General features: G+C 46.9%; 10 protein-coding genes across 10 annotated transcripts; 5 read left to right on the plus strand and 5 right to left on the minus strand.

The window, feature by feature from the left end:
- Positions 1 to 2,127: 2,127 nt before the first annotated feature.
- Positions 2,128 to 4,088, plus strand: EDB82DRAFT_545346 (amino acid permease-domain-containing protein; the record flags this gene model as incomplete). Its single annotated transcript, XM_065609433.1, has 9 exons — positions 2,128 to 2,286; positions 2,339 to 2,582; positions 2,636 to 2,725; positions 2,775 to 2,986; positions 3,037 to 3,247; positions 3,296 to 3,505; positions 3,555 to 3,751; positions 3,855 to 3,900; positions 3,931 to 4,088. The coding sequence occupies 9 exons, from the start codon at positions 2,128 to 2,130 to the stop codon at positions 4,086 to 4,088; spliced, it is 1,527 nt and encodes a 508-aa protein (XP_065464764.1).
- A 534-nt stretch (positions 4,089 to 4,622) lies between these two features.
- EDB82DRAFT_498441 (glycosyl hydrolase) lies at positions 4,623 to 6,220 on the minus strand. The gene is made up of 3 exons (XM_025734555.2): positions 5,677 to 6,220; positions 4,974 to 5,622; positions 4,623 to 4,928 (listed from the first exon to the last, which is right to left on the minus strand). The coding sequence occupies exons 1-3, from the start codon at positions 6,075 to 6,077 to the stop codon at positions 4,830 to 4,832; spliced, it is 1,149 nt and encodes a 382-aa protein (XP_025585349.1). The 5' UTR covers positions 6,078 to 6,220; the 3' UTR covers positions 4,623 to 4,829.
- A 480-nt stretch (positions 6,221 to 6,700) lies between these two features.
- EDB82DRAFT_574710 (general substrate transporter) lies at positions 6,701 to 9,038 on the minus strand. Its single transcript, XM_025734556.2, has 3 exons — positions 8,538 to 9,038; positions 8,000 to 8,487; positions 6,701 to 7,943 (listed from the first exon to the last, which is right to left on the minus strand). The coding sequence occupies exons 1-3, from the start codon at positions 8,705 to 8,707 to the stop codon at positions 6,970 to 6,972; spliced, it is 1,632 nt and encodes a 543-aa protein (XP_025585350.1). The 5' UTR covers positions 8,708 to 9,038; the 3' UTR covers positions 6,701 to 6,969.
- Positions 9,039 to 11,377: 2,339 nt separating this feature from the next.
- EDB82DRAFT_524180 (uncharacterized protein) lies at positions 11,378 to 12,268 on the minus strand (the record flags this gene model as incomplete). The annotated part of the gene is made up of 4 exons (XM_025734557.2): positions 11,378 to 11,939; positions 12,001 to 12,038; positions 12,086 to 12,132; positions 12,190 to 12,268. 4 exons carry the CDS (start codon positions 12,266 to 12,268, stop codon positions 11,378 to 11,380), a joined length of 726 nt encoding a protein of 241 aa, XP_025585351.2.
- A 494-nt stretch (positions 12,269 to 12,762) lies between these two features.
- Positions 12,763 to 14,102, plus strand: EDB82DRAFT_167204 (oxidoreductase). Its single transcript, XM_025734558.2, has 3 exons — positions 12,763 to 13,340; positions 13,394 to 13,676; positions 13,731 to 14,102. Exons 1-3 carry the CDS (start codon positions 12,863 to 12,865, stop codon positions 14,086 to 14,088), a joined length of 1,119 nt encoding a protein of 372 aa, XP_025585352.1. The 5' UTR covers positions 12,763 to 12,862; the 3' UTR covers positions 14,089 to 14,102.
- EDB82DRAFT_167206 (tryptophan synthase beta subunit-like PLP-dependent enzyme) lies at positions 13,731 to 15,360 on the minus strand. Its single transcript, XM_025734559.2, has 2 exons — positions 14,923 to 15,360; positions 13,731 to 14,865 (listed from the first exon to the last, which is right to left on the minus strand). Exons 1-2 carry the CDS (start codon positions 15,257 to 15,259, stop codon positions 14,117 to 14,119), a joined length of 1,086 nt encoding a protein of 361 aa, XP_025585353.1. The 5' UTR covers positions 15,260 to 15,360; the 3' UTR covers positions 13,731 to 14,116.
- Positions 15,361 to 15,565: 205 nt separating this feature from the next.
- EDB82DRAFT_167224 (uncharacterized protein) lies at positions 15,566 to 17,345 on the plus strand. Its single transcript, XM_025734560.2, has 4 exons — positions 15,566 to 15,972; positions 16,030 to 16,357; positions 16,408 to 16,581; positions 16,641 to 17,345. Exons 1-4 carry the CDS (start codon positions 15,817 to 15,819, stop codon positions 17,279 to 17,281), a joined length of 1,299 nt encoding a protein of 432 aa, XP_025585354.1. The 5' UTR covers positions 15,566 to 15,816; the 3' UTR covers positions 17,282 to 17,345.
- Positions 17,346 to 17,353: 8 nt separating this feature from the next.
- Positions 17,354 to 18,472, minus strand: EDB82DRAFT_498465 (uncharacterized protein). The gene is made up of 2 exons (XM_025734561.2): positions 18,092 to 18,472; positions 17,354 to 18,031 (listed from the first exon to the last, which is right to left on the minus strand). Coding segments are annotated over exons 1-2 (624 nt in total). The 5' UTR covers positions 18,094 to 18,472; the 3' UTR covers positions 17,354 to 17,409.
- A 618-nt stretch (positions 18,473 to 19,090) lies between these two features.
- Positions 19,091 to 20,140, plus strand: EDB82DRAFT_524185 (kinase-like domain-containing protein; the record flags this gene model as incomplete). The annotated part of the gene is made up of 1 exon (XM_025734562.1): positions 19,091 to 20,140. One exon carries the CDS (start codon positions 19,091 to 19,093, stop codon positions 20,138 to 20,140), a length of 1,050 nt encoding a protein of 349 aa, XP_025585356.1.
- A 1,077-nt stretch (positions 20,141 to 21,217) lies between these two features.
- EDB82DRAFT_498472 (uncharacterized protein) lies at positions 21,218 to 23,011 on the plus strand. The gene is made up of 5 exons (XM_025734563.2): positions 21,218 to 21,667; positions 21,722 to 21,778; positions 21,841 to 21,908; positions 21,961 to 22,313; positions 22,382 to 23,011. The coding sequence occupies exons 1-5, from the start codon at positions 21,484 to 21,486 to the stop codon at positions 22,812 to 22,814; spliced, it is 1,095 nt and encodes a 364-aa protein (XP_025585357.1). The 5' UTR covers positions 21,218 to 21,483; the 3' UTR covers positions 22,815 to 23,011.
- The last annotated feature ends 854 nt before the right edge of the window (positions 23,012 to 23,865 follow it).

A 23,865-nucleotide genomic window follows, 5' to 3' on the forward strand; every position in this document is an offset into this window, starting at 1 on the left:
TTTCAAGACCAACCATACTGGTGACGGTTTTTGACCCAAATTGCACAACCGAAACGCATTGAAGTAATTAATTAGTGTTACTGGTACCGGAGCCTACTGACTTGATTCCGCCTTGTAGTAAGCAGATCAATTCGTATCTTTCAACCACCATCACTCCATTTGGAGTAGGAAATACCGGTTCTAGACCCATTCGATATGGGGTTATAAAGTTAGCGGTTCTCTAAACTATATGGGACTGTTCTGCACCGTATGCGAGGAATTTTTCAGAGGCCCTCAATACGCAGCTGATGTTATGAAAGATGGGAATTCTATAATGAAGGCTGTGGCATTATCTCGTATGTATGCACCCTCCGTAACCCGTTATGAAAACATACTGACCGGCCAGTTGCCGAGATAAAGGGACTTCTTTGACACATAAGAAGCTAGAGCTTGGATTCCTCGACATGCTTCCAGTGTCGATCCGTTGACAAGTATACTGGGAATCAAAATCGCTTTTCCGTTCGTCTTCTCACCCGCTGCTGCGAAAAACCCTGGCATCCTGGAAGAAGGATCGAAACGTCCATGACTGCGATTGGAAACACTATCCCAATAGCGCTGTCAGCTTGTGGCACTATGTTGATAGGAGATCAATAGAGTTGGGTACAAGAGTGTGTACTTCGTTTAGCTTAACCTACTAGGATAAGAGTATTGCTGATTGGATTGTTCCCTATCCTGATGATATATAATGGTCTTCTTACTGTTTATAACGAGTTTCTCACATTTTGTCTATAGTCTATAGTCTAGCGTCTGGGTCTGAGGATCATAGTATCATCCCTGCAACGGATGCTCCTACTGTCGAAATCAGGCAAAGCGAAACGCGAAATAGTCTCGAAATGCCGTCATGAACTCAATATATCAGTTTCCTACATATGTAGCCGTGAGTAGTCCTACGCCAAGAGATGGTTCTCTTACACATGGCAAACTGCAACGAGCGAGCCCATTTATCGAAGGCCGAATACCGATATCTATCAATAGTGACATTCGTCTTGGTACTAGCATCCCAAAAGCCTTAGCATCAGGCGCAAACTTTCCATCTGCGGAAAGGATACCAATCTGGGAGCACGTATGGTTTCTCTTGCCTTTTCTGAACCGGGTTCTCTTGCTGTTTTGAATGCTGACGTGCAATTGCGGTTAGCGGAATGACTGGGATGGTGTCGATTTGGCACTTGCGACAGGAATTGGCAAGATAATGATATTGCTCGAGCAAGTTATTGAAGCCACAAGAGAAGTCGGCTGACAATGGCCTGTGATATCACTGGTCTCTCGATGAGTTCTTCAACTATTTGTGGTTACTCTTACCTTGACGTCTGACTCGGTAGTCCAGATCTGCAGGCTGAGCAACGTCGTCGTTTGGAACTCTCAGCCACAAAGCCTTTCACATCGAGACTTACAGCGTGTTTTAAATGCTTCTTTCAACGTCGTCCTGATTCGATACGACAGGTCGGTTTCAGCATTTGCGGCTCCAAGATAAGATGTCAGGAATGATAACGCTATCAAGTGCAATCAATTCCCTTGAACAATGATTATCAACGCCCTTTAAATCTAACCACCTATCCCAAAGATAAGTTATCGGCCCGCAATTTGCCTGTTCGAAAGGGGCAGGCATAGGCGAAGGGTGCATATCAATGGATATTGCCAAGGCTAAGAGTGCAACCTTCAACTCGGAGCTAAGCTCCAAGCCTAGCCAATTTGTATCGAGTCAGGTTCCCAGCCAGCCGGGTCTCCTGGTCAATCCTGGACGGTAGCCTTATCACTTAAGAAGCTATTGTGGATTATGTTGGACTCAATGCAGTGGATATTGTTTGACCCAGCTTCATGGGAGCCTGCTTCCGGCCCTTTCCCCGGACTTTGCGGGGTAGTTCGAAATGGTAGGACGCTAAGCAGATTGTAAAGTAGCTCTTATCTCTGCCAGGAATTAGATCGTTGGTAGTCTGAGATGAAAGCGAGAGGGGGTGATTAGGTAGTTGGGATGCGCGTATAAAAGCGCATATGTCTCCCACTTGACATTGCTGATCCTGGAAGATATTGGCGCCGTCTTTCAGCTCACCAACACTATTGAGCCATCGAGAAGTGTTTTGATTTTACGTCATGTCCGAACCAAAGGTGTCGAGCCCTCATGGGCATGTCATGACTCCAGACGAAGAAAAACACGCAGGATCCGGTGTCTCGCGAGACTCGTTCCAAGCCGCAGAGACCGTCCCCATCAGCAATGATCTTCATCGTACCCTCAGCCCGAGACAGGTTCATGTGAGATAATCTTTGTCACGTTTGACGATCCCAATCGCTGATAACATCCCAGATCATCTCTCTGGGTTCCAGTGTTGGTAGTGGACTCTTCATCGCCACAGGCAAGGCCCTTGCAAATGGAGGACCGGGAACTATGTTCATAGCATACCTGCTTGTTTGCACTGGTGTTTGGGCCAACCTACAAACCCTCGGCGAGATGACGATCGCATTCCCAGTTTCCGGCAACTATATCGACTATGCTAGCAGATGGGTAGATCCAGCCTTGGCGTTTGGAGCTGGTTTTGCTGAATGGCTTGGTGAGCCACCACTCCCTGAGCTTGACAGCTTGAAACTAACTCACTGGTCTCAGGTTGGACCGCCGTCTTCGCTGCCGAAGCCGCGTTCTTTGTGGTCCTAGTCGACTATTGGGCCCAGGGCAGGGTACCTCAAGGTGCACTAAGTATGTACCACAGATCAACGTGCTCGAGTTCTTGACTGACATGACGTAGTCTCCATCTTCTTAGTCATCTGCCTTATCGTCTTTCTCCTACCCAACAACGCCTTTGCGTGGCTTCAGTGTTTCGGATCTCTGGTGAAATTCGCCTTGTTCGTGTTTGTGGTCATCTTCTCGATTGTACTGTTCGCGGGCGCCGGACCAGATCGTGATCATGAATGGGGCGCTTCTTGGCACAATGGACTGGCTTTCCAAAACGGATTTGGGGTAAGGTTTCAGAACCTATCAAGTTACAAAGAGGATACTGACAATGCCAGGGTTTCGCTAGCTGTGCCTTGTTGGCGATCTGGGCCGTTGGCGACCAAGTCTTTGTTGGTGTCATGGTAGGAGAGGCTTCATCTCCTCGATACTCCATGGGTCATGCATCTACTCTGGTCCCTCTCCGAGTCGGAGTCATGTACATGACTTGTGTAGTCCTTATCGGCCTTCTGATTACTTCTGATAACCCCGACCTCTTGGGCGCATCAGGTTCTGCCGCATCGCCCTTTGTCATCGCCGCTAAATGAATTAAGGGAGTTCCTGATTTGATCAACGTGTGTATCATCATCGGTATCCTTGCAATTGCGTTGGAGTCGATTTACCTCCCATCCCGTATCCTCCGAACCATGGCTTTGCAGGGATTGATCCCAGAGAAATTTGGCCATTGCGACGAACGTGGTCGACCTCGTTGGGCGCTTGCCCTGACGTCTGTTGTAGCAGTAGTCATGAGTTATATGAGTCTTAACGGTAAGTACTTCTCCCTCTTTCCAATCTGCTCGTATCCGACAGGAACAAGCTGGTGGAACCGAAGCTCTCAACTGGTTCGTTTCGATTACAAGCGCCTCATTCTTCTCCAACTGGGCCATCATCGCCTTCACGAGCTTCTTCTTCCACCGCGCGTTGAAGGCACAAAGTGACGAAATCTTCAGCCAGAGATATGCCTGGAAGTCATTCGCCTGGCCTTCACCACCTGCTTATTTGATGCTCATCTGCGTACTTTTACTCGTATGCCTGTTTTACATGGCTATCAACCCCATTGTGAGAAACATGATCCTCTTAAACTACCTGATAACATTAACTAACGCGTCATGAATAGAGTGGTACTGGCTTCACAGCCTACAACTTCTTCCAGAACCTAATTGGTCTCTTGATGATTGTGATTTTTACACTAGGATACAAGGTTCTCATGCGTACCAAGTGGCAATCTGCAAAGACAGCCGATCTTCAAACTGGCAGAAATAAGCTTCGACCGGATGAAATTGAGTTCTTGGACAATTACTATAGTCGCCCATGGTGGCAGCGTCTCGGCACTTACCTGTCTCTGTATTAAGGGGGACATAGAGACTATCGTATTGATGGAAGAGTGCTGGCAGAGACAAAGTCTAAAGTGCCTGCCTCGGGAAAGCATGCTTCTTTTGAAAGGGCATTAGACTCGGGGTTATACAAATGATCTAGAACAAATTAGTTCACGCCACAGGGATAGCTATGACTGTACAGTACGAGATAATGCAACACCGATTTGGGCCAGGGGTCATACCGACAATAAGACAACCTTTACCATTTCCAAACTTATTGCATTGTTAGCCTGTGGCTTCATGACTGTCCTTTGAGTCACTCATTATAATTGCACGCCCTTACCCTTCCAAGAGATGTCACTTAGAGCGCGGAATGGTCAAGCTTCATCACAACGAACATGACGGCTACGGCGAGTCCAGCGGCATATATTAACTTTGATTTAACTTTGCTCTGGTGGTAATAAAAATTTAGCGGCTCGGCATTATAGAAACAACAACATTCAGTTGATGCTATTTTCACAGCAGAGCCATTCAAGTCGAGGCTATCTTGTGTATACGCTAATTGCACTAAGATATCTCAATGCGGGATATTAGTGGCAAGCTGTCTTAGTGTAAAGGTGTGTTGATAAATAGAGAAGATATATCAAGGTTTGAGTTGAAGGTCCCAGAACAAGCAAATGGCATACATATGCCCTCAAACGAGGTTAAACTAACTGTACTGTCTCAAGATATTTGATTAGAATACATTGAATCTCTTTACCCCATAACATTTACACTTATGCATCCTTGGCCCATGATTCCCATTCATAAGCTGCAAGCATAAACGGCCCAACGCCATTCTGTCCGTTCTCGAGAGTCGGTTGGGCCACATAATACTACCTCTCGTCAGTGTTGTTTCCTGTTATCGGCGCTGTACTTACTTCGAAAGTCACGTTTGAATTGAGTAGTCCACACTCGGCGACAGTACTGTTGAGAATAATGGGGCCCTCTTCCTCTCCTTCGATAAAGTTGTTGACAATGCTTGTGAATGCGTCTCGTGCCATATCAAGATAATCACTGCGGTCCAGATATCCCAGGTCTATGGCTTTCAGCAGGCCCCACGTAAACATAGACGAGCCACTGCTCTCGACATAGTTACCCTCGCGTTCAGGATAAGGCTCGTTCATGACCTGCCACCAACTACCAGAAGCCGGGTCTCGAGACTCTTTGAGTCCAAGAGCGACAGATTGGAGATATCCGAGAAGTTGTTCATAACCAACATGGCCAGCCGGGAAGAACTGCAAGACTTCAACAAGAGACATAAAATACCAGCCAAGTGCACGGCCCCAGACGTTGGGTGCCTGTCCAGTTTCTGGATCAGCCCAAGACGCTGCGCCGTCAACCCAGCCGTGGACATGAAGGCCCGTAGTCTCATTCACAGTATTTTCATGTATGAGCTCATATTGAAGCAAAATGTCACCCCATGCGGTGTCATTGTCACGGTCGTATAGACTTGTCCACTTGGCATAAAACGTGTCTGCCATGTAAATACCGTCTAGCCACATCTGGTTTCGGAAGAATTGCTGGTGCCTAAAATAATTTTTAGATAACAGGAGACTGGTAGAGTTTTGCTAAATATCTTACCAAAAGCCACCAGATGGTGTACGGGGATACCTGTCAAGCATTTGCCTGATTGTGTTGGCTGCAGTTTTGTACTTTTCCTCCCCTGTCTCGTTGTATAGGTAGAGATAGTTGTGACCCATTCGATACTCATCGAGGATGTATTTGGATGTATTTAGACCTTTAATAGTACCGTTCTCTAGTACTACAGGGCCAGTAATTTGCCCAATGTACCAATTGAGATATTTGTCGTCCCTAGAAAGCTTATAAGCTTTTTCAAAACCCAGGTAGAGCACTGCATCTTGGTATCCTCGGTCAGGCGCGACACCCTTAGAGATCATTGTGTCTGCCATTCGAGTCAAGTACGAAGACTCGGTTTGAGCAGACACGGCGGCCAAGAGGATGATGCATGGCATAAGTTTCATGGCGGCGTTGTTTGATGGATATAGTGCTGCTTATAAAAAGAGTGCTCTTTGCCTTCCCCGCTGTAGAGATTTGGGCTTTGCAGAGTTCCCTCAACGGTCGAAACATAGTTTATATATGTATATCTACATATCATGTTCAATAATCAACGAATAGCGGGGTCACAACACATCCAGAGAATGGCAGAGTCAATGCGACTTTGTGCCTTGTGATGAATTGCTTTTCAAAAGGCCTTGTCTTCATGCCTTGTTTGGTCACCAATGAGGGGAAATGACACACATTCAGGTCGCACCGAGCCCTCCAGTCCACCAATGAGCGACGGACTGCTCCTTCATGCACGCAAGACATTTAGACGAGCAGTCTTTATGTCGATCCGTGCTTGATAAGAGATATGATAGGTCATGGTGATATTGATGAACTGATATCTCTTACAGTGGATGTTGCTTTGATCCTCAATCAGGCCTGGCCCAAAAGCGACCCAAGCCACACATGAACTATTCCATTATGCAAGTCAAGTCATGCGCTTATACTGAAATCCACTTTCACGTGTATGGCTTTTGCCATTTTTGTAATCTCTCTTAGTTGCTTGGGTATTAGCTTCATAAACATCCAAAAATGGGGGGAACTTACTTTAAGAACTATCATTTTACCAACAGTTAGAACTTCACAAATAAAGTCACCACTAGAACTAGATTCTTAAAAAAAAAACAATTCTTGTTGTAGATACATATTACGTTCACATGATTACTAGGTCGACATTAATCGGCTCGTATAAGTAATATTAAACTTGCTAAACTAGCTCCGTAAACTAAAAAGGGTAAAATCGGCAAGCCAAACGTTGGCATTCCCAGAATAAATTTCAATAAGACGTTCATCAGTATCATTAAGGTCTACCTAGACCTTGGTGGGGGCAACCTCGTGGATCTGTTGACCCTCGGAAGAATTGTTATCGACATCCTCATTTAGAACCTCTCTCTCGACCTTCTCCATGGTGACATTGCCAACAGCAGCATTATCGCCATCAATGACCTTGGCGACCTCCTCTAGAGTAGGTCCTCGTGTCTCAACATACATGAAGTAGATGAACATAACCTCTCCAAAGACCCAGATAGTGTAGATGAGGTAGAGTCTCCAGGTGTTACCACCATAGATCTGGCCGTCGATCGTCCAGGCATCGAAAGCCAGAGGGTTGAGGTAGTTGTTCAAGAGGAGAGCGATCTGGACAGAGATATTCAGGACCATAAGACCCTTGGCGCGGAGAGAGTAGGGGAGAATCTCAACCGCGTAACCGATGAGGAGACCAGACCAACAAGTAGAGTAGAAGACACCGTGCATCCAGACAAGGAAGATCATGGCGTTATTGGCTCCAGGGGCCTGATGTTGCTCGTACAGACCACATGTGAGGGTCCAGAAGATGAGAACAACGAACATGCCACCAGTGGCAAACAAGAAAGAGAAACGACGGTTAAGGCGGTCAACAAACATAGCGCATCCAATCGAGACAATCATATCGAGAATTGTCTTTCCGGCAGTGATGATGAGGCGGTCTTGCTCGCTCTCCAATCCTGCATTCTGGTAGAGAATGGCAGAATAGTTAGAGACGACACCGTTGCCAGACCACTGAGAAAAGATACCCAGAGAGAAGAGAACAATTAGACGGTAGCGGTTTCCCTTGGTCTTGATAAAATCGACGTATGAAGAGGAGTTATCAGCCATCTGCTCAGCCTTGATAGTCTCGCGAATCTCTCGGTACTCGAACTGGACAGTAGGATGGTTGACATCGCCGTTGGCGTGAAATTTGGCAAGAATATTCAAGGCCTCGTCATGGCGATCCTTGGCGATGAGAAAACGAGGAGACTCGGGGATCCCTGGAAGGATCATGTTAGCGCATATTGGCACGATAGATCACCAGAGGTTTACTCACAGAAAAGGACGATGAGCTGAAGCAGACCGGGGGCGCCCTGAAGGATAGCAGGGAATCGCCATGACCAGTTGTTACCCCAGAAAGAAGTACCGAAACAGGTCCAGGAAACAAGAAAAGAACCCAAGTTCCAGAGACAGTTGTAAACTGTGGTGAAACGGGCACGGTGCTGAGGATGGCAAATCTCGGCGAGAAGCATAGGAGAGGCGATTTGGGCGAATGAGTTACCGAAACCGAGAAGAACACGACCGCCAGAGAAGGTAGCATAGTCAGGGGCACCAGCCTGAAGACCAGCGCCAATAGCCATAATGATGAAACCGAGAGCAATGGAAGGACGACGGCCCCAGCGATCGGTGATGAGGGGGACAAGAGGGATAGAGGCGACTGAACCGATCTGGTAGAGGGCGATGAGGAGACCAAGTCTGTCACCCTTTGGGTCGTCGAAGAAATTCCTCCAGCTCTCGAAGTTCTGAACATTGTTCATGTACATTCTGCAAAGGTCAGTATATGCCAGTATTCGCAGTCTCTTGAGAGTACTCACCCATCCCAACCAGTTCCCATAGAAGAAGCACAAAGAACGCAGGCGTAGAAGGTTAGCTTCCTCAGAGCTGGGTCCCTGTACCAGATGACCTTCTCGAACTTGGGGGCTTCATCTCGAAGCCTCTGGGTCTTCTCGTCGGCCGCAAGGCCCATAATCTCCTTGATACCCATGATGATTGTTCAATCGATCAATCGGTGATAAAACAAAGTATATGATTGAATTGTGTTTGCTATTGCAATGAAGAGTGAAGAAAAGAGTGGGTGAAGTCTGGGGGCATCCCTGGATAGATATAGAAAAAACGCGTTGAAGGCGTGGCAGGCCTGTAACTCGAGAACACTCAAAGGATGGACGGACGTGCGGACCGGACTTCAGACCCCAGATTATGGGGAGAGCAGAGGATACAACCGAGCAGGCAAAACCCGGAATTGATAGATCAAATGGCAGTCGTCCGCTTAATGGGTCCCACTCCCTTGAATGTCGGAATGGGCGATCTTGTTCCACCTTGGCTTCCTTGGAAGTCTTGGTAGTCATGAGTCTTAGCCAAGATGGAGGCCGGGCCGCAGTCTTTGGACAAGGATATGGGCTAGATGGGGTTGCTTTTACAGGGATGTACAAAATTGGATCAGTCACAAGCTGGGGAGAGAGAGACTAGAATCTGATTCTGGCCTTTTTTGAACAAACCATGTTGGTTGTTATTGTACGGAGCACTCCGTGATGAACGAGAATAATGGGGCTCTGTCGATTGACCCCTTGTAGGCAGTATTCCCGCTATTAGCCTGTTACGGTTGCCCTACCGAGCGAGTCCCATGGGGATAACTCTACCTAATGGGAAAAAGGGGGTTTGTTTAGTCATTACCCATTTCCTCATTTCGCCACGGCGTTTCATCCAGGAACACCATGCTATTCATCGTCTGTGTCCGACGCACAGATCATAATCTACATTCATACGATGCCCTGATCTGATCTTGTAGTGGCAGCATTCAATTGAGGTAAGCTGACCAGTACACAGTACCTGAACTGCTTGTGGCATGTCTTACAGTTACATTCTGCCAGTGGTCAACTTGTACAACAACCACTTATATGCTGTGCCTCCATTATTCGCCTTCTTCCAAGACAGGTCATGATGTTTTAGAGAAACCTTTTGGTACAACAAGGCGACAAGTGAGGGAGGACAAAGGTCCTCAATGGTGCGGAATGAAGACGCTCAAGCAGTTGTCGGGATATTCTCCAGTCTTGGCCTAGAGTAAAATTGGCTAAATACGGGTAAATGCGGGTAAAATACAACCTTATAATGAGTGCCAAGCCCTCGCCAATAGTTTCGTGCCTCTTGTCTGTTCAAGGAAATCTTTCCATGTCTTTACCGTCATCAGCCGCAAACGCGAAAATAAACATGCGAGAAACCCCGTCAGTTCCCGGCACATTCCTCATCGAAGAAAAGGAACATTTACCATCTCATCTCGGCACGTGGGAATAGAATTCAGCCGCCACGGGGGGACTTTAGTCTAGCCCAACAGTCAGACGGTTGAAAGCCAGACCTTGGCGGGTCGCCTGATATAACCCCAGCGAAAGCCAAGGACGTTTAAATGGAGACAACAGGACTTTTAATCAACTCTCATACGGCGAACAAACATCCTCCAAGAACTTGGCGCTTTGCCGACTTTTTGACCCAGATTTTACTCTCCACTTAACAAGACTTGACCTGAGCTTGCGACAAGGGACGAGGAACCGAGGGCCGATATCCCCATGGGCTCAGAAATTCTCCTGTTTGTTTAACTTTAGTGTGAGCATGACCGATGGATCGATTTTTCTTTTATCGTGCCATGACAAACACGAAATTCATACATGTTTCCACAGCCGATTGCAAGTGAGAAATCTGTATAGGTTAATGGGGACGTTTTTCACAAAACAGCAAAGAGCACGACAATTACCAACATCACGGTGCCATCGCGTTGAAGCTGATGAAACCTGGTATTTTCGCACCAATGGTCATTTAATTAAGTCGCTCACGTACAAACCAACTGCCAGCCCAAGACAGGATCCCCCTCGCAGCTCACACTCAGGTTGCGAGTGAATTAGCCATTGTTTTGCTCACAGTGTCCCACGCACAAGCATTGTATTTTTTGATATGTTGGTCGTTGCGGCTCTAATCAGGGTTGTATTCGGCATCTGCTAGATTGAGAATGCGATTTCAGGCTATTTTGTATAGAATTCACCAATTCCATTTAGATTGCTGCATATGGATGGAAGGCTTGCTGGCCAGAAAGCGCGGACAAAGAGTATGCTTCTTCAAGACACATCTGCGATTCACGATATCACCGCCACCTCGAATGTCTTGTTGTCAGAACTGAATGCACGGTACTGTGCCATGGCGCGGGTAATCTCAACCACGGTCGAAAGCGACGGCATGTGGCAACTGCGAAGCGCCTTGGCCTTGGCATTGTTGATCATGATTCCGTGTTTATGGTTCAACTATATCCCAGGGTTAGGTCTTGCCTTGCTATGGATGGGGAGCTATGGATGGGTCCCGATGGCACCAATGCACAAGTGACACATCCAAGTGCATGCATATGGCGATTAATTGAGACAAGTACACATTACACACTTGGCGTGGAGAAGACATTGCACCTACACATCACGACGGAGATCCGTAGATCCGAGTCCACTGAAGCTGTTTTGCCTGGGCTAGGAAGATGTAGTCCAATAGCGGCCAGATGACCTGCATTGTCTGAATGGCTAGACCTAAAACCTGGAGGATGCATGCTGTACGAAGAGGGGAGGACTTGGGATGCTTTGACCTTTCAAGGCTGAATGGAGGAGCACTTGAAATGTGATGCCCAGACTCAGTTGTTGCGCTTGGTCCAATCAGCCAGACCCTCAAGAAACTTTGTGTGAACATCGGCCTCCCCGGTCGTTTGCAAAACCTCCTGGTACTCTTTTTCGCCCAGACACTGGAAAAAGAGAAGAATGCCAGCCCAGATGAAGTCGGTGTAACTGACAGTGTCACCTAAGAAATAAGGCCCTGAGCTGTTTTCTTTGAGCAATTCCGTAATTTCACGAGCGAACGGTTCCGCTCGGTCCAATGCTCCAGGGGAGTTCTTCTCTTCGTACTCACACAATGGCATTCCGACGTCTTCTTGCCTCGTGGAGAGGAAGAAGTCAATGCTCTTATCGCCAAGGATATTTTTGGCGACGCCGGGAACGTAGATGGGTGTCATCTGTGTCATGAACTTCACCATAGAAGCCCTGAGACGAAGCTGCATTGGGTGATTCAGACTCATGCTAGGCTCCGGGTACTTTCCCTCAATGTAGTCGGCAATCCTGTAAGAGTCCATCAGGTAGGTACCGTCGGGCATCTGTATGGCTGGGAGTGTGAACTCAGGGTCTTGTTCATTCGGTGAAACACTGGAAACGCGACCGTTATTAAGAATGCTTGCTCGTCGTTATTTAGACAGTGTTTACTCACTGTTGACTCAATCGTTCCTTGATCTGTGGATACTCAAGCTACGTCTCTTAGTAGGTCTAACTTGTCACAGACTTCCAGGACTTACCCATTCAGTTTTGTAGTTGAGTCCTTTAAAGTTGAGAAGTAAACGTGCTGGGACGCGTCAGTATCCACATTCCAACACTAAAGCTTGGCCGGAAAAGGACCAACTTCTCCAAATATTCATCGACCAACAAACCTGGGGTGATTTGGTGGGGATATCGAATAAGGTTATTGTATCAGAAGACATGGCTTTATCGGACCTTTTTCGTATTGTACGGGCAGAGTTTGGGTCAAGTAATCCAAGTCTCGGCGGCATAAATTGCTGCAGCAAACAGTTATAAATAGTATCTTGTCGTATCACGACATTAATCAGCAATGTAGAGATCAGCCAATCCTTCAATGGCGCTGTATCTTTCCCCTCGCCATATCGATAAGCCTTGAATCCTTTGAAGTCGAAAAGGGCAGGTGTTATGTTCAAATCTCCACTACAAAACTACTGGACAGTCCTGAAAGTGCGCTAAAGGACAGGCCTGGTTGCGTCTTGGATACACCTACTGGTCATTCTCCATGCTCCTATCTCACCAAATAATCGCAGAGTCAACTGTATCCTTCAATTCTTCAATATATATATATATTTCTAATTTTACGCACAGATATTACCGTTCGTGCAAGGATATCGGGGCATGGCCTCTTAGCCAGCACCATGTTAGGGTCAGCTATCCGCTGGACACAATGACTTCGTTCGCGTCTTTCTTACTTAATAATCCTGGAATCCCAGTGCCATAACTACAACCCTGCCATTCATTCAGGCCTTGCCCATTGCTCTCCGTACATCAACATCATGTCTTTTTCTAATCCGAACCGAATTGTGAATGTCGGCATTGTCGGCTGCGGCGAAATCTCTCAGGTCGTCCATATCCCGACACTATCTTTGATGAGTAGCTGGTTTCGCATAACCTATGTCTGTGATATCTCCGCCGATGCCCTCCAACATTGCGCCGCTAAACTTGGCAGCACTGTCAAAACAACGCAAGACGTGTCTGAACTCTGTTCCTCTGACCAAGTTGATGCGGTTATCATAGCTAATGCGAACGAGTACCATGTTTCGCATGCCATCGTGGCACTGCAGAACAACAAACATGTTCTAGTCGAGAAGCCTCTGGCTCTTAACATACGTGATGCGAAAGCTCTCGAGGCAGCGGAGAAGACAAGCCGAGGAAAAGTCATGGTCGGATACATGAGGCGATATGCTGCTCCATTTGAAGATGCCGTACGTGAAATCGGAGGCATGGACAAGATACTCTACGCCAGAGTGCGGGGTTCGTGATATCTTCAACATTCTATAATGGCTCAATACTGATGAGGTTTTTAGACATTATTGGCCCTAATTCATACTTCGTCGATCAATCTGGCACTTTTCCACGAAAGTTCACAGATATTTCTGAAGTCGACCTCCAAGACAGAGAAATGAGGGCTGAAGATATTATGAAAACAGCTTTGCAAGATGAATGTGGAGGCGTTGCAGTTACACCGGACTCAGCCCGTACGTGGCGTCTTCTCAGTAATCTTGGTTCTCACGATCTGTCATTGATGAGGGAAGTCTTTGGAATGCCCCAAAAAGTGGTGGGGTCTTCACTTGGTTTTCCTTTCTGGAAGTAAGTCTCGTCAGCTATCTGTAGCAATCCGCCATAAACTGACCACTTTGTTAGTGTGCTATTTAAGTACGACAACTTTACGGTCTCCTACGAGTCTGGACTCGATAACGTTCCTCGTTTCGATGCGCACTTGGAGGTTTACGGACCTGATAAGACTGTCAGGTTGCAGTACGATACCCCATATGTCAAAGGACTTCCCGTCACCATGCATGTGGCAGAAAATATAGGCGGTGTTTATAAAGAGTCAATCACTCGCAGATCATACGAGGATCCCTATACTCTAGAGATGAAAGCACTTTGGGAAATGGTCGTAGAAGGCAAGACGGCCAAAACGACCGTGCAAGATGCGATGCAGGATCTCGAGCTTTATATCATGGCAATGCGTTATGAGCATGGTATTACACGAGACTAAAAACTGATATAACTTTTGTATACGTCCGTTACTCGGCAAAGAGCTTTGTAATGCCATCTGTTGTAGTATTTCCTCCACTCAATACTATGCCCAAGTCCCAAACATCCCCCTGCGCCTCTTTCTCAATCATAGACCGGAAGTCCTCGTTGAACAAAACCACAGCAAGTGGCACTGCAGCACTTGGTTCAACGAACAGTTTCATCCTTTCTAGGATCAGCTTCATAGCCGCCTTGATCTCGTCTTCTGACACGCTGTACATGCCGTGGACAAGCTTTCGCTCGTGAAGGACACCCCAAGGATAAACACCCAAGTAGGAGCGCAGCCCGTCAGCAATTGACATGCTATCCACGAAGGTGATTCTTTCTCCTTGTTCTATACCACGCTTAGCATCATCCGCGCCTTGGAATGACGGTTCAGCTCCGAAGACTTTGATCCCTGTGTTTTCGCAGCTCAATGCTACGCCTGACAACATTCCGCCACCACTGCAAGGAGTAATGATGCCCTTAAGACCTTTAACCTGTTGCTGTAGCTCGAGACCCATTGTGCCCTGTCCCAAGATGATATCAGGGTGATCGTATGGTGGAACAAGCCGTGCGCCTGTTTCAGCCACGACCTTCTCGGCAACAGCCAGGCGATCCGTCAAAGTACTGAAGATGACATTTGCCCCGTACCCTTTTGTAGCAGCGACCTTGCTGGGTATTGTGATTGATGGCATCACAACATAGGCAGGCATGCCGTTTTCTCGTGCGGCTAGTGCAAGAGCTTGTGCATGGTTACCTAGTATCACCCAGTCAGCGAATTGGCCCCAAAGGTGTCAATGAGGATGGAACATACCTGAGCTGTGTGTGGCAACACCCCTCTCTTTCCCGCCATTCTCGATCCATCCAGGCTCAAGTTTTAGTCGTTCGATAGCATGGAATGCTCCTCGTGCCTTGAAAGCCCCAGCACGTTGAAAGTTCTCACATTTGAACCACAGCCTGAATTGAGCTCTAGCGGGCTTCGTGCGATTGTTCTGGCTAGCAAAGGAAGTGGGATCTCTTGGCGTTGAAGCAAGCTCGTTAATGTAGCTACTTGTCATGACTGGAGTTAGGTGCACATGAGACTTGATGAGACAATGTGCTTCTATAACCGAGTCCCTTGTTAGGGGAGGGCAGGTTGAGATATCTGCCATGGTGCAATTTGCGTATTTGGGGTTTTCATACAAGTAGGATGGATCAAGGCAAGAAACGATGGGATGGGGACCAGTTTTGAAGATTATATATTAAATTCAAGCCTGTCGCATTAAAGCTGTCAGCTTCAGTCTTATGCCCAGCCCATGGATTACAATCCTTAGTTGATCCAAAGATGGAAGCTAACATTTACGTACTATTCTTGAAATAGAAGGTAGATTGTAGTTCAATGTGACACGTTTCATACAGCAACAGACGGCAAATACTACATTTTTGACAACAAGAATCACAACGTGATACAACCAACAATTGGATCCAAAATACAATCAATTATTAATATTAACTGAGACCAGCAAAATGATAAATAGATAAAGTGATTGGTTGCACAATGAGGGGCTGTTGCTAGTTCTGTATGACAAGCTGGCCGACACGTACCAAACATTGACCCCGCCTTTCTCTCACCGTCTATCGCCGCCTTATCTATAACTAGATCTCCAACAACATCTGCAATCATCAACTTTTAACAATTCAAAAAACAACAACATCTACAAGATTAATCATGGAGAACGACAGAGACTACTTGCTTTCCCTCCGGGCCGTCCGAGAGCATGCCAACAAAGTCTTGCAGGCTGCGAAGCAGGGAGATCTGAAGCATTTCGACTACGATGAGAGCCGCATGACTGAGGTTGCAGATTACGTATCCAAGGTCATTGATGTGAGTAATTCTTCGACACCGTAACATAGAGAGCCATTGACTAAACAATCCCTTCAGCGTGACTTTGGTCCCGACAAGTACCACACAATTCCGCCGCATGGTCGCTGGCAGCATTTCGATGTTGGGGGTGTTGCTCGTGTCGACTCCCTGATCAAGCAGTGGTCTAGCGAAGCCGAAGTCGACAAGACTGAGATCACAAGACGATTGGTGGATCTGTTCTTTGTGTCGGTTCTTCTAGATGCCGGTGCAGGCGATGTCTGGCGCTACAAGGAGTCCGGTTCTGGTCAAGAAGTCGTCCGCAGTGAGGGTATCGCTGTCGCCTCGCTTCATATGTTTCAGGCTGGCGCTTTCAGTTCTGATGATTCAGAAAAGAACAAGGTTGACGGTAAGTTGCATACTCATATCAATAAGCCCCAATGCTAATGTGACAATCAGGAAAGGGATTGGTTCAGTTGCAAGAATCAAGTTTCAACACACACTTCCAAGTCTCGGCTGACAACCTCATGGTCGGCGTTCCATCGCGGGTTCAGCTTCTCCAAGCAGTCGGCTCGTCTCTACTAAAGCAGCCAGATGTTTTTGGGGAGTCAGGCCGCCCAGGAAATTTGGTCGGTAAGTTAACCCGCGACATCACCTACTCTGAAGATTCTATGCTCACCTCTGGTTCCCAGATTATCTCGTGTCAAAGTCTTCTGGCTCCAAGACATTAGGTTACGAGCAGCTCTGGTCTTGCTTGCAAGCTCTTTTGATCCCCTCCTGGCCGGGAAACAGAACAGTTTTTAATGGTCAGCCAATCGGCGATGCATGGCCTCTTGATGTTCTCGCTAGCATCGTGGAGAAGGAGGGAGACAACCAGGAAAAGAGCAAGATCCAACCTTTTCACAAACTTACTCAATGGTTGGCTTACTCCCTGTCGGTAATATTTGAAAGGCAGTTGGGATACACCTGGGAGAACATGAATCTTGGGACTGGGCTGCCCGAGTACCGCAATGGTGGACTGTATGTCGATCTTGGGGTCCTCAAGCTCAAGAATGATGATCTACAAGTTGGAAAGAAAAGTTCGGGCCAGGAGCTACCCCAGTTTGATGCCTCCTCCGATGTTATCGTCGAATGGCGAGCTATGACTGTGGCTTTGCTGGACGAATTACATAAGATGCTCCAGGACAAGTACAAGCCTCGTGGGGTGGAGCTGAGCCTTCTTCAGATGCTGGAAGCAGGAACTTGGAAGTCTGGACGAGAGTTGGCTGCTGAGCTGAGGCCCGATACAAAGTGCAGCCCAATCCTGGTTATCAGCGACGGTACTCTGTATTAGTATTAGACTGTGGCAAGGACATTCGACAATGGCGTATGAGCCGCACTTGAAAGATGACCGACAACAAGATTGATCGGAATTTTTATTCTTCTAACTTTGACTCGTGACTACCGACATTCTACCAACGGTCAATTGTAGCCAGTCCCCGCCTTGCCATAATTTGGGTGACCTCTTCCTTTGCTTTCCATGACTGCAAGTCCTTCACCTTTCTTGGGTTCCATCAAACTCATATCCATGAGCTTCTCGTAGAATGGGACAGATCGCTCCCAGTCTCCCGTAAACAGTATTGTTCGTCGCAAATGCGGCATCGTATCCACAACTTCCTGCACACAACGGATCAACCAGCTTCCCAGTCCTTTCCCTTGGAGCGTTGGGTCAACCCATACATCTGTGAGATATGCAAATGTGACACAGTCCGTAACCAATCGGGCGATACCAACCAGTTTGACTTCTGATGGTGCGTCGTCTGCTTGTGGTTGCTCGTAGACGCCAAAGGAAATTGAGTTGTCTAAAGCCTCTCGGAAGGCATCCGGTGGCAAAGACTTTGCCCAGTAGAATTCGGCTGAGTCAAATATATCTTTTAATTGAGTCAGGGGGAATAGAGTCGGGTCTGTAGATATATAGAATTCGTCTCTAGTCCAGGACAGTGATTGGCACTTCGATTTAATGGATGCCATGTTGGTGACGTGATGCAGAGTCGATTTGAGTGAGTGAGAGTTTCTGAAAAGCTGGACTATGATCAAAGAAACCCTAATGTACAGAGATAGGAAAAATATGCTTATATCTGTGAGTGTATTTGGTGTGACTCACATATGTCTCCGATGCGCCCTTCGCTCTGTCGCTAATTTAGAGGTTGGAAATTTGGTTAGGACGTCGGTACCGAGGTATTTCCATTCTTCAGGTTAATGGTCGCTCAGCTAGCACTCATACGATAAAGAACTGGGCTAGAATACACTAAAGACAGCTTTTTGGTCAAAGTGGGTGCTGAGAGGCTCAAAGTGCGCTTGTCGGCGGTTCCAAGCCGAAGGAATCGGACAAGACTCCGACTTGTAAAAGTGTCGGAAATGATCCCCGAAGCCTTTCACTTCTGGGCAACACTACCAGACTGTTATATCGACTTCGAACCTTCGCCTGATTAATGCCCTCAAGTTAGTTCTAAACTCTTAAAGGAACGCCAATTGGAGTTGGTCTTGTCTTTTTTTTTTTTTTTTTTTTTTTTTTTTTTGTCTTGCCATTCGTGAGTAATGAATGACCCGTCTTTGAAGGCTGCCACAGTTGAAGTATGCCTGGCATTCTCAGCCTATCCCAGTCAGTGTCACTAGATTCGCAATGTCGACTAGCTAGTTCCTCAGTTCCAGTGTATGGGGCTGCGCAACACATGACAGTTCACAACTGAAGGTAGCTAATCAGTGACTGGGGAGTTAAAATAGCCCTGCAGCCTATTCACCATCCTTGTCAGGTCTAAAGGCCGCCGCAAACTAGAGAGGAGGCAAAGGATAAGTAAGCCAAGAATGCTTTCATAGGTACTGTAGTATCTTTCTCCGGTATTTCGTAAAACCCGAGCCCGGGGGAAAGCGCCAGAATAATGGGGTCTTTGCAAGGATGATCATACGTAGAGGATGAATAAAGTTTACGTTGGTAACATACAACAAGGGTATACATACAACACTAGCCCCTGTGAAATGACATGGCATATCCCACTCGTAAATATATCAATCGTCCTCACCTGCTCTTATCAAGAGCAGCTCTTCTAACAGATTTCAATCCTCTCCTATTTTCACAATAAACACTCGAGTCCATATCTGCGCAATGCAAGGTGCTATACAGTCAACCGATGCGTTACCTCTGACGGTGGAAGAGCTCACCGCCTCTTGGTTCGCCAAGATCTTCGAGAAGCCAGTCAAAGAGGTCACCATCAACGAAACTATTCATGGAACAGCCTCCAAGATTCTGCTCAAGTTGGCATTCGACGACGAAACCATTGCAAGAGTATGTGTCAAGGGCGGGTTTAACCCAGCTCTCGTGGCCTCTCTGCCCTTTATGTTTGCCGTCTATCGACTCGAAGCCGAATTTTATTACTACCTTGCACCGAAAATTAAGATCCCGCTCCCACGAACTATTTATGCCGGTACCGATACTGTTAATGGGCAGGGTATTGTGGTACTCGAAGACCTCAAAGCACAAAGATATACATTTGGAAACCCTCTCGAGGCATGGCCTGTCAGTCGTGCCGAGGCGAGCGTCAAACAGTTGGCTACGTTACATGCCAGTACGTGGGGCAGTAGCGGCGACGACATCCCGTCTCTCAGTAAAACAGTGTCTCTGAGAGATGCCGTCGTCGGTTTATTGGCGCCTGGAGAATGGGATAAACGTTTTGCTCCGGATGCGAGACCACCTGTTCCCGCGTACATGGAGAATCGTGAGCTCATCGCCGCAACGTTTAAGGCACTTTGGGACTCCAAGACCAAAATGAATTGTCTCGTACATGGAGATGCACATATTGGCAACACTTTTATCTCGCCATCTGGAGAGCCTGGGTTCCTCGACTGGCAAGTCATCCATCCCGGATCAGCTATGCATGATGTGGCCTACTTTATTATCGGGTCACTCTCAATTGATGACCGACGACAGCACGAGAAGAAGCTCCTACAGTCCTACTTGGAGGCTCTACGCACTGCGGGAGGACCAGAAATACTACTGGAAGATGCCTGGGAAGAGTATCGAAAACAAGCCTTCCATGGGTTTGCGTGGGTTCTTGCTGGACCGATGATGCAGAAACGTGAAATTGTCGATGTAATGAGCGAGCGACACTGTACCGCGATTGATGACCACAAACTCATAGAGCTACTGGGGGCTTAGCTGAATGGAGAATCAGCAGACCGGGTATGGCATGTCACATTGTCGGCCGCGGCAGCAAGAATGGTTACATAGACATGTAGAGGCCAAGACGTTGGTATGTGTAGCGATGAACTCTATTTAATGGGACATTGTTGAATCGTCCAGTTCGCGTGACCCACGTATATCGAGTTCCGCGACTTTATACACAGTGGCTATTTTAAAGCAGTGGAATCAAAATATAACAACAAGATCCTACTGTATCAGTGAATAGATGAAAGAATTGGCAGGGTAACCTTGACGATGAGTGTAGGAAACAGCTGTTAGAATAGATACTCTAAAGCGCATACCTGCGAAAACAATTCTAACACCTGGGGCCTGTAGCTGATCAGGCTGCGATGAAGAGCCATGGTCATGCACGAGGGAATAAGCGAAAAGAAGTCACTTACTCTGCCATCCAAGAAGGAGCTGGGTCTCAAAATTGTATCTGGGCAAGATCTCGTTCAACATACGATCACTTCCTGAATCGACGATAGGTTGCGCATATGAATTCTGACTTGTGCTAATCTCCTCGCCTTTTAATACCTAATTGAGAATGCTGGCAAGGCCCAACATTTAAGGTTCACAAGGATCCAGACATGCAAGCAAGAGGAAAGAGAGAAGAACCCGGGTAATGACAGGATATGCCGGCACAGCTATTCTTTGGGTAGCAAGGGTCCATGAATAATACAAAGCTGAGAAGCGGGTGACGCCTTGCATAGGAGTTCACTCCACGACGGTCTACTCCTCGAGACCCCAAGAGTATGCTACCTACCTCTTTCTATACGATACTCAAGTATCTAGTATCCTAGTATACCGTCGTAGTATAGAATGTTATCCGATAGCATGTCAAGACGATATGAATCGAAGAGCGAGTAATGTTCCTTGATTGTCCTTTCCTTGTCTCAGAACAAAAGTCTATATCATGGAGCACTAAATCCGGGGAGCGGGAGCCGTGCCACTAACACGCGGTTTGAATGCATGATCCCAGTGTTAGCACCAGGTACCCTCGCGTAGCGTCCTCGGGTGGCGCGCTAAATCACCCATTCTTTGAGATGTTATCAATATTTCCATGATGTTTTTAAATCCTTCGTTGCATTTTCGTTTATCACTGCTTACACAATGCACCATGTAACATTGGATGCCCACAATGCTTCGCCACCTATTCGGATTCATTCCCGTATCTTTTTCCATTGTGGGTCTCTCACAACCAGTCTTGGCGACCCCTTTTGCGATTCGCATGACTGTTATAATGACCGCATCTCCTTTCACTCCATCAAGGTTTCACTTGTATAACGTCTGACAGACACAATCTTGTATGTTACAAGATGTCGCAAGATGTTGGTGGTATGCCCCCTCCAGAAGGGGTCACACCTGACTTTGATGGAGGCTCGCCCCTTCAGAGTTCAATTGTCGTCGTTTACTTGAGTACTTTCGCTGTTGCAACCGTTACATTACTATTACGTCTCTATAGCGGTATCGCCATTGTTCGCAAACTAGATTGGGATATCCGTAAGTTTAGCTATGGTAGAGCATTATTTGCTGATATTGACAATCGTTGGGTAGCCTTGATTATACTGTCATGGGGAGTATCATTGGGCTTCTTTATTGGCATAATGCTTGGTAAGTTGTTCAGATAGTATCCTAGTTCTTCATGATCACTTGATGGCTAATTGTTTCTCTAGCAATGCCTTCCGGCTTCGGCAAACATCTTTGGGATGTAAGAGCAACTAGTCTTCCGGGATACTTTCGGGTAAGTTCTATTCCAGTGGCGTACGTCCATTTACTGACTATCCGATCTGCAGCTTTTGCTCGTCATCGGTCTTACATACGTATGGCCACCAACTCTCGCCAAATTAGCCATACTCGTCCTATACTATCGCCTAATTCCAAATCGTGGGTTTCGTTGGGCAATTTATGCCACAGCCGCTGGCCTTGTTATTTATACGCTTGTTTTCACTATTCTGTTGGCTTGGCCGTGTCATCCACTGAAGCCTGGTACAACCGCCTGTGTTGTCAATCTTACCGTGTCACAAGCTGTGCTCAACATCGTCAGCGACGCCATAGTCATTATCCTTCCAATACCCTTGATTCATCGCTTGAACATGCCTTTGAGACAACGAGTTACTGCTGGATTGCTCCTTGCGCTCGGTTCTGCGTAAGTGATGCGGCCTTGTCATCCCATTCTCTATCACTGGCCAATAAGAGTTGCTAACCAATATCCAGAGTTGTCGTGGTCTCATGCATTCGCTTCGGATACGTAAAAAAGATGGAGAACAACCCCGACGTTACCTGGACACAGGCTTCAGCTGCACAGTGGAGCTGTATTGAGATGAACACTGGCATTATTTGCAACTGTCTCGCTCATCTGAAGCCATTTGTTCGAAAGCATCTTCCTTTCCTCAGTAAATTTGTTACCAGGGGATCCTCAAATTTGTCGCACCCTGACGAGCGCAGCCAGGGTCGGAGCCATAAGTGGAGGGGAGACAAATCAAGTCATAGATATGAGCTGCATAGTGTGGGTCGGTCCCAACAGCCATCTCACGAGAACAATGAACCAGGCATTGTCGTCGTTGATGAAGTCCAAGTAGAGTTTACATCATCAAAGGAAAATGGCGATGCATCAAGTACAGAGGATATTCTACGGAACTCGAGATAGATCTTGAGACATGTAAGCTCAAGCACCTGCCGTTTAACTGAGCGATTCAATCATCATAGGACATGCAAGGGCGCTGTCATACTGCAAAGCAACTGGTACTGTAGATTTTCTGTCTTGAGAAGATTCGGGCTCCGGTGTAGAGTAGAAAAATAAATAATAGATTTTCTGTCAGTGCATCTAGCTTTATACAATCTACCATATTTTATTTCGTAATAACTGGATGGGCCTGGCACAGTTGGCATCCCTGAATGCAGTATTAATAGATTCGCACTGACTGTGATCCTTGCTTATCTCGTTCTTCCTGGAGGGCATAACACTCACTAACAAAGGTTGCTATATCTCGCCTCGTTTTAGAGGCCAAGATGCAAACTGTAATCCTTTTGCAGCCGATCACAATCTAGCTTGGTGCAGTAACGAATCTAAGTAGTGTTATGTCCTTAATTTATGAGATGAATCGTTGTTAAATGAGGATCTTAGCTAGGCTGTTGGACAGGCAGTATGTACACGGATCCTTACTCAGCCCTAATCAAGCGCGGAAAACATCAATGGTGTGAAAGATAGCGTCCAACGAGAACAAACCACAAGAATCACACTGAAAGTTCTTTAGCTTAATCCCTATCGCAATGAGTAACTTGAGATACGTTCCTAGCAGGCCATTGCTACGATTCAGGCTTTTCTACATCTATTTCAATCATTTGTTACAGTATTGTTACAGTTGCATTCTTATTAAAAGATTCTATGCAACTGAAGATGCTATGGACAGTGATGGGGATGTTCATCAGGGCGGTCATGATGCGCAGAAGTAGTTAATGGAGGAGATCAGAAGCAAGCCTAGCTCCATAGTACCCGTCAACAAATAGTGACAACTCTGGACTTTGGCATGTGATAGATAGACATGAGTTGCATGGGACCGACAAGACTCGGATGCCCGGTACTTTCTAAGTTGTGTCCAATGGTACCTTCCCCTAATATCCATACAAGACAGTGTCTGATGGGCGTCAGCAAGCCACGGTTTGACCTCCAATGGGAAAGGGCTCTCAGACACCGTGAC

This window comes from Fusarium venenatum (assembly GCF_020744135.1).
Source record: "Fusarium venenatum strain MPI-CAGE-CH-0201 chromosome Unknown EDB82scaffold_2, whole genome shotgun sequence".
Lineage (NCBI taxonomy): Eukaryota > Fungi > Ascomycota > Sordariomycetes > Hypocreales > Nectriaceae > Fusarium > Fusarium venenatum.